Source organism: Danio rerio, chromosome 3 (assembly GCF_049306965.1).
Source record: "Danio rerio strain Tuebingen ecotype United States chromosome 3, GRCz12tu, whole genome shotgun sequence".
Lineage (NCBI taxonomy): Eukaryota > Metazoa > Chordata > Actinopteri > Cypriniformes > Danionidae > Danio > Danio rerio.
Window position 1 is genome coordinate 40,780,065 of NC_133178.1, and position 9,599 is coordinate 40,789,663.

The 9,599-nt window shown below is 38.0% G+C and overlaps 1 protein-coding gene across 1 annotated transcript; it reads right to left on the bottom strand.

The window, feature by feature from the left end:
* Nucleotides 1–651: 651 nt before the first annotated feature.
* Nucleotides 652–4,767, bottom strand: LOC101883165 (QRFP-like peptide receptor). The gene is made up of 2 exons (XM_005164186.6): nt 4,608–4,767; nt 652–3,896 (listed from the first exon to the last, which is right to left on the bottom strand). The coding sequence occupies exon 2, from the start codon at nt 3,741–3,743 to the stop codon at nt 2,436–2,438; it is 1,308 nt and encodes a 435-aa protein (XP_005164243.2). The 5' UTR covers nt 3,744–3,896; nt 4,608–4,767; the 3' UTR covers nt 652–2,435.
* Between the last annotated feature and the right edge of the window lie 4,832 nt (nt 4,768–9,599).

The following is a 9,599-nucleotide window of genomic DNA, read 5'->3' on the forward strand; positions in this document are numbered from 1 at the left end:
GTGAAAACAGGCCTTAACCCAGCATTTTTTGTACAATCAGTAACGTCTACACAAAACAGTTTTATTTACAGAAAGCCCCATGTTACATCAAGCTACTTTTTTCATGTACAATTTATGTGATGCGATGTGATGCAATGCAGGTTTTATATACAAACACACACTATGCTGATGCTGCATCGAATCACACAGTCATGTGCCCTTTTTATGGTATTTGAACCAAGGATGTAACCATCTTGAACATGTTTTACTTTTATATAGTACATGAAAGTAGACTGGTGAAGAAAATTTTTGACTGAATTCTGGTTGGGAATATTCTGCACACATTCACTCAAACTTTGCATGAGTAATATGTTGAAAATGAGAAACATTCCTTGTTTCACCAGATTCTTTACCTGCACTTCTTTAACACTTTTATTATTAAATAGTCCAATCTTACCTCGCTTTAACACTTTACAGTGGAATTTGCACTCTGCTTCTGTGAATTGTAAACCCTGCCTATATTAATTTGATCGGCTAACTGATGTGTTGACAGACCAATATATATATATACTATAATATATATATATAATTTTTTTTTTTTATACAGTTGAAGTCAAAATTATTAGCCCCCCCATCCCCCCCCCCCCCCCCCCCCCGCCCCTATTTATTTTTACCCCTAATTCTGTTTAACAGAGAGCAGATATTTTTTCAACACATTTATAAACATAATAGTTTTAATAACGGATTTATTTTATCTTTGCCATGATGACAGTAAATAATATTTGACTAGATATTTTTCAAAACATTTTAATACAGCTTAAAGTGACAATTAAAGGCTTAACTAGGTTCATAAGTTATTGTATAATGATGGTTTGCTCTGTAGACTATCGAAAAAATATATACCTTAAAGTCTAAATAAAACCAATAAGACTTTCTCCAGGAGAAAAAATATTATCAGACATACATGGAAAATTTCCTTTCTCTGTTAAACATTATCTGGCAGATATTTAAAAAAGACAAAATAATTAAAAGGGGGCCCAATAATTCTGACTTCAACTGTGTAACCTTTTAAACATTTTGCAACCCTTTCAATAGATCTTTTTGTAATGGAGTACATTTCAAATTATGGAAAATTTGGACATTTCCAAGTTGGGTCAAAAGTCCAAATTGTCCACATTTTTAACATTTCAGTGTCTATGGTGGTCACAGTCTTAAAGGGGAGAGCTCACCCCAAAACAAAGATTCTGTTATCATTTACTCAATCTTTCCTTGTTCCAGACCTGTTTGACTTTCTTCTGTTGAACACACACAAAAAATATAATTTGAAGAATGCTGGAATCCTGTAACTATTGACTTCCACAGTATTTGTGTTTCCTTCAAAATATCCTTGTTAGTGTGCAATAGAATAAAGAAACTCATAACGCTTTGGAACCCTTTGAGAGAGAATAAATAGTTAGTACATTTTCAATTGATTTACAACAATTAAAGAGACAGTTCTGTCATTATTTGCTCACGCAAAACTTATATGACTTCTTTTCTTCTATAGAACATGGGGTTTCCAAACTTTTCAGCCCATGACCCCTAAAATAAAAATGCCAGTGGCTCTCAACCCCCAAATTCCTCTCAGATGATTATAAATATACAAGCAATGTGCACACAACAGTACGCCAATATAAACATGAGCATATTGACAACACAAAAAAGTGCAACAGGCCAACAACCATTTAACTTTTATAGTCATTTATTAATTTAATATTAACCTCAACTAATGGTGTGCGGCTGAAAGGGCATCCGCTGCGCAAAAATGTGCAGGATAAGTTGGCGGTTCATTCCGCTGTGGCGACCCCAGATTAATAAAGGGACTAAGCCGACAAGAAAATGAATGAATAAATTAACCTCAACTAGGCGTTCATTTAGCGGTGGAGACCCCGGATTAAAAAAGGGACTAAACTGAAAAGAAAATGAATGAATGAATTAACCTCAACTAATGAGACTGGTTTATTCTTGGTTTAATTTTGGAGACCGCCACTCAGAGATCATTCTTAATATTCAGTTGTGGCCTGTATATTTTAAATGTATTTGATTGCCATAAAGATGTCAGAAAGTTTAACCTGGTGTTATAAATTCAATCCTCGGCAGCTGACGTTTTTGCTGTGTTGTTAATCTAATGTAAACACACTGATCCTAAAAAATATATATTTTAAAGGTCGATGGCTTTTAATTTGCATGTTGTTGATTTTTACTATTTTACAATTTTTATCTTCTGTGGGTTATGGATAAAATATGATCATTCTAACAGTTTAATAACATTTATTTGACTTTTTTTTTTAAATCACCAAGCGTCCCCCTGTCATTGGCTCCAACCCCCCAGTTTGGGAACCACTTCTATAGACTAAGAGTGAACTATCACTTTAAAGTTACCTGAATCCTTTCAGATAATGCACAGGACATCCTGACTATAAATTTGATAACTCGGGATTGCTTGTAGATGCTATCTTTTCTGACAGGCTTTGGAGAGACACCATCTGGCTGTTGTTTGAACACCAATCTGAAAGAGTCTCCACTGACACCTGACTCACGGCGGCTTTTCGCTGGCCAGATTTCTGCTTTTTGAGAGACAGAAAACTGGATAGTTTAAGAGTGCTGGAGGATCTGAGGGCGGAGAGCATCCTCTCCTGATACCTGGACCTGACTGCTCGGGCAGAACGGTACAGATCTCCTAAGAAGCAATAGCAGATGGGGTTGAGACTGGAGTTGGTGAGACCCAACCACTGTGCGAAAGGACGAGCTTGCAGAACCCAGTGTGGAGGATGAACCTCGCGGTCAATGAGGATGTCGGCTACATAGAGCGGGAGCCAGGAAATGGCGAACAGGAGGACCAAAGTCACCACTACCTTGGCGATCTTCTTGCGCATCTTCAGCTGTGAAGCGTGCACAATCTGGCTGTGTGGATCAAAGTCTGAGAAATGTTGAGAAGTCCTCCAAAGCTTCCTGCCAGTCAAAAAACTGATGATGAGGTTAAATGTTACTGGTATGCAGTAGAGAGCCACGAAAAGGAGCACATTGTAGACTTGCTTGAGTCTCGCCTGTGGCCACAGCTCCCTGCAAATGGGCACGATGATATCGATCAAGTGGATCTCGTCTAACTTGATCATGAAGAGCAGAGGAGCACAAATAGCTGAGGACAAAACCCACACGCACACAATAGTGATGTAGATCTTCTTCTGGGTGAAGTACGAGAGGGAGTTCAGTGGGCTGTGAACACTGTAATATCTGTTGATGCTGATGACGGTCAGACTGAGGACACTCGCTGACACGGACACAGCCTGGATGAAGGGAACGGCTCGGCACAGGAGGTCTCCGTACACCCAAGCGGTGTAAATGGTGTGGCCGAGCGTGATAGGCATGCAGATGCAAACCACCATCAGATCACACACGGCCAGGTTGATGAGCAAACTCCGGGTGGCACTGATGCTCTGCATTCTCTTACTCTTTTGGCAGGTGAGCATTCGGATGGCCATTAGGTTTCCAATGAAGCCCACTACGAATGATATTGAATACATCACTGTGAGAGCGATGGTGGTGGGCTCTTTAATCGTCAGCAGCAGCAGTCTCTCCAGCTCACCGCTTTGGTGGAGAAAGACATCACCTGCGAAGTCTTCAAGACCATGGAAAGAGGCATTCAAGGACAGAAAGGCGTTCGAGAGCAGAAGCTCTTTTTTCAGCAAGCCTGCAGTGATATTCATAATTCCTGTTGTTTCCATTAAAGATTCAGCAGGTTTATGTGATGTTTCGATATGTAGTAGGCTTCGGACGCTGCTTCAGACATCCCAGAGTCGATTACTAAAGCTCAAGGCATCTTCATCTTCAGCCAAAACGAGTGAGGTAATGAAATCCATCATTTAGCCAACCGGCCTCTGCGGAAACATGACACACATTAGGATGAAAATTAAATTACTAGATAGCAAGAAATCTCAGCAATTGCACTGGCTAAACTGTAAGCCTTAAAATCCACTGCCAGACAGTGATGAATATTTTCAAATAATTCTTATCTTTTAATTTTCCGTTTTCAATTTTCTTCACAATCCCCACATTTGTCATGCAAGATAAAATTGTGAATTATGCAAGACACAGCCAGTCGCTGATACAATAAATTAGCTGCTTAAGCAGAATAAATTGCGTGTGATAATGTGTGATGTTGCTCAAGGTAACAATTTTGCTAAATTATTCACATTTCAGACAGTTTTGAGTTTGGCAATAGAAACCATCAATTAAAATCAAAACAAGCCTTTGTATAAGTGGAAATTAAAAACGGAACTCTCAGCAAACGGAGTCGCAAATAATTATCTTTTGCTTATTTCCTTTCTAAATCATGCAATATTAAACCGTGAAAGCAACCTCAAGGTTGTAGAGTCACAATACTCTTATCAAGCTGAATAAACAGTAAATGATATGCACTGGATGTTTTATGTACTGATATAAGCTTTCCGCGCGTTTGCCTCAGCAACTTTAATCACTTTTTGCTTATTCAATTCCGCAATTTATCGTTATATTTATTCAGTCCGCAATGTAAAAAACACACACTTGTAATCACGGAGGATGGAAAGAAATATAAATAGCCTACATACCGAGGATATGCGTGCATCAGCAGCAGGTGCGCGCTCGTCTTGTGCAGTGAGAGGACGCGCTGTGTTCAGTGTTTCTCCTTCATCTCCAATGAGCGTCTGCGGATGTGGCGAAGGTGAAGCGTGTATCCCTGATGTGATACGAGCAGTTGCTCATTCGTCTGAGGTGCAGAGACTGCGCAATTAAAGCTGCACTCGCCGATGTTTGATAATTGAGAACTTTTTAACAAAACGAACGGATTTTTTTTAAGTACGTGTCATTAAAATAAAGTAGACCTGATTGAAATGAAGAATAAAAAACAAACAGAAGAGGAAGATCTCGATTTATATGTTTGAAGGGGCGGTATCTTCATTTTTATGTAAATATAATGGCATTAGTCTACTAGCAATAGCACATTTATTTAATTGCATTTTTCTGTCTGTTAAATCTTCAGGAAGTTGATCATCATTTTCGTCTTCTTGGCTAAAACAAGGTTAAATTTGGGCTGTCAGAGAAAATCTGACAGACGTAGGAATAGGCCAAAACAGACTAGTCATCAAATAAACAGAAAATGAATGACTACACATATAAAGTCTGTCTAATCTGACTGTTTGAGGACTAGTTTAGTTTTATTCTTAGACCTCTATTAGATTTTCTCTGACAGCGAAAGTTTAGCCTTGTTTTAGCCAAGCTAGCTGTCTACATTTTGATGTCTATTAGATGTCTATTAAACACAAAATTGTTTGGGTTGTTACATCCTTTAACTTTGATATTAGGCTAGCGTGGCTATATGCAAAAAGTAAGCAACATTAGCATTTTAATATAATAAAACCATATGGTTACATTTAAAAAAGAATTTAATAGCAGAAACTAAGAAACAAGCAACACATTCATAAAATGATAAAGCACATAATTTAACAATGATTAAAAACCACGGCTTTTGTAAGCTCTACACAACACTGGAAACTATGGTTTTTGTAGTTAAACCCTTCTCAGAAATAAATATACACAACCTGTTCATGGAACAGTATATGAAGAGTTTAGATGCAAAAACCTCTAAATGCCATCTGATTTTTTTTCTATCAAAACTAAACTTTTTTTTCCCAAGCCTCCTTTGTTTATGTTGATTTATTTCACTTTAAAGACAATGTAAAGATAAAGTATATAAAGACAATAAATTTCTTATTATTTGCCACAAAAGTGACATTAGTGAACCTAAACACAGCAGCTTGACAAAAAGGCTCATTTTAGAAGAAATAATTTCAGACGGAATTTAGAGTTAAGTGTAGGAATTTAGGGTTTTTGCATCTGAAGTCTTCATTTCTTTTAATAACACATTTTTACAATTCTCACAACCATGTGGGTGACATTTCAAAAGAGGATAATTAGTTGGTACACGTCTCGCTGGCTCATCTGTGACAAAGACAGCAATTCTCTGTGATGTATCAAGAGCCATGATATCCAGAGTAATGTCAGCATACCACTGAGAAGGACGAACCACATCCAACAGGTGTACCTGTGGATGCAAAAGGAATCTGTCTAAAAGGGATGTCCAGTGCTAACCCGGATTGTATACAAAAAAATAAATAAAACCACAGCTGCCCAACTCACTGCGGAATTAAATGTGCTCCTCAGTTCTCCTGTTTCTACCAAAACTCATTGTCAGGAGCTCGACAGGGTCAATTTATAGATTGCCCGGCTGCTATAGCCAAACCTTTGCTCACTCATGCCAATGCCAAACATCAGTTTCAGTGGTGCCAGCAGTGAAAATCTTGGGCTGTGGAAAATGTGAATTTTTGTATGTATATTTTTCTCTGATGAGTCCACCTTCACTGTCTTTCCAATTTACGAGAGAGTTATGATGTGGAGAAGCCCCAAAGAGGTTTACCACTCATACTGTTGCATGCTCAGTGTGTAGCATGGGGTGGATCAGTGATGGTTTGAGCTGTAAAATCATTGTATTCCATAACCCCAATACTTATGCTAGATGTGTGCAGCACTGCCAAGGATCACCAGACCATTCTGGAGAACCATGTTCGGAGGACAATGGTTCAAAAATTGTATCTTGAAGGCAGTGTTGTGTATCAGGATGATAATGCATCAATACACACAGCAAGACTGGTGACAGAGTGGTTTGATAAACTTGTAAGTGAAGTAGAACCTCATGGCCTGCACAGTCACCAGATCTAAATATTATTGATCATTTTGGGGTATTTTGGAGGAGCGAGTCAGAAAATGTTTTCCTCCACCAACATCACGTAGTGACTGTCACTATTCTGCTAGATGGATGACTCAAAATCCCTTTGGCCACTGTGCAGGACTTGCATCTGTCATTCCCAAGACAAACTGATGTTGTATTGGCTGCAAAAGGAAGCCCTTCACCATACTAATGAATTATTGTGGTCTAAAACCAGGAGTTTCAGTTTTATTGTCTAAATAATTTGTTCTTTTAAGGGATACAGTAAAGCCATTCCTATAATTACACAGCTTTTCACAAGAAAAATAACCATGGGTATGAGAGATATTGATTTGAGATGAAATGGTTTTAAAATCCTAGTTGTTTACTGTTTTAGAATAATTTACAGTATACAAAATAATCTTGGCAAAAAAACAAAAACAAAACATGAACACCCAACAATATTACTAATAAAATATTCCTAATTTAATATTATTAATAGTCATAAGGTAATTTTTTATACATATAATAAATAACTAAAACACAGATGCAATATGTTAGAAATTAAGCTTGTATAAAACAACAGAGAGTGATACCAGGATGGAGTAATTACGTAGTTGTACACAAAATAATAATTTGAGTTGTAATCTTTTATTTGCTCACCAAACGGAAGGCTTCAGTGAACTAAAACAAATTCAGGCAAGCATATATTGTCAAATCAGATGAGCTTGTTGTCAAAATAACTTGAAGGTAATGACACCAGAAGCCTTGCATACTAAAATGCCCTCTAATTTTGAAAATGAGGGTAATACAACTGTCAATGCCCTAGCTCTTCCAGTTGTGGCTTATATTTGGTCTCATTGACTGACTGAGAACAGACATTAGGAGGATGGATAGCAAGACAAGGAAACTACAGACCATTGCAGGCATCCATCAACCTAAAGCTAATGTCTAAAGACAGTATTCCATGAGATGAGATGGTTAATAGAAGTGGAATCTGCTTTTAAGACTGCTATCATTGGGTCTAAGCATTATCATGTTGAGCATAGATATAATTATGTGACTATTGAGACATTGTGATGTTGGAAAGGCAAAATACTCTCATTATGCAGAAGTTATTAATCCAATTAAAGATCATCACTGAGAAAAGCTAAATCGGGCTCCTGAAGGGCACACAAACAATTCATGTAAGTGTATACAAAGCTCTGGTTTAAAAGGAGAGACCCAATGCTTTGTTTTTTCGCAGCCATAACACCAAGTACCAGAAAACATCTTCAATCAAACAGAAGAAAGTAAACATGTACAATAAGTCTGAAGAGCTCATAAAGCCATATTGTGGAACGCTGTACTTCACACAGTCTGAGTAAGCCATTAGACACAACAAAGTAATGTTCAAGCAATGTTCACCAGACTATCTAGGAATACAAGTGCCTCAAAATTACTGTGATCATGAAGCAGAAAAGTCATTACTATCAATGATACCGTCATTATGTGGGATGTTTCAATAGTCGCAGATAGAGCCATTCTAGCTGATTTTTCTGACATAGTGCTCCATGACAAGAAAATACAAATAAATAAAGAGAAAATGTGTGTGTTGATCAATATAGCTCTTCCAGATCATACAAACATCCTGCTAAAGGAAAGGGAGAAGATCAGTAAATACAAGGACCTGGAAATGTGAAAGAAGTACTATACCAGTGATAGTAGGAGCATAAAGAACATTAAACAAGGGTTTCAATCAGAACTTAAAGGCATAGTTCACCTAAAAATGTAAATTCTGCCATCATTTACTCATCATTTAGTTTCACTGACATTCATAGCAGGAACAAAAAATATGATGGCAGTCAATGGCTGTTTTTTTCACCAACATTGGTGGGAATATTTTGTTTTGTGTTCAACAGAACAAATAAATTCACAAGTGTGGATAAATGTAAAGAAATTGTTCTTTTTTGGGAGAACAATCCTTTTAAAATGCTCAGAGGACACCCGAAAAATTGCATGTACGGGCACTGACTGCACACATCCTCCATAAGATGAATTGCTATGTCTTTATTTCTGGAATCACTAATACAACCAAAAAATAAATGCAAGAACAAAATTATTTAAAGGTGACGCAGTGGCACAGTAGGTAATGCTGTCGCCTCACAGCAAGAAGGTCGCTGGTTCGAGCCTAGGCTCAGTTGGTGTTTCTGTGTGGAGTTTGTGTCCACTGGGTCCACAGTCCAAAGTGATGCAGTGAATTGGGTAGGCTAAATTGTCTGTAGTGCATGAGTGTGTGTGTGAATGAGTTTGTGTAGATATTTCCCAGTGATGGGTTGCAGCTGGAAGGGCATCAGCTGCGTAAAAACGTGCTGGATAAGTTGGTGGTTAATTCTGCTGTGGCGACCCTAGATGAATAAAGGGACTACTACACTACTACAACTACTACTACTACTACCACTACCATCACCACTACTACAACTTCTACTACTACTACCACTACCATCACCACTACTACAACTACTACTACTACAACCACTGCCACCACTACTACAACTACTACTACTACCACTACCATCACCACTACTACAACTACTACTACTACTACCACTACCATCACCACTACTACAACTACTACTACTACTACCACTACCATCACCACTACTACAACTTCTACTACTACTACCACTACCATCACCACTACTACAACTTCTACTACTACAACCACTGCCACCACTACTACAACTACTACTACTACCACTACCATCACCACTACTACAACTTCTACTACTACAACCATCACCACTACTACAACTACTACTACTACCACTACCATCACCACTACTACAACTACTACTAC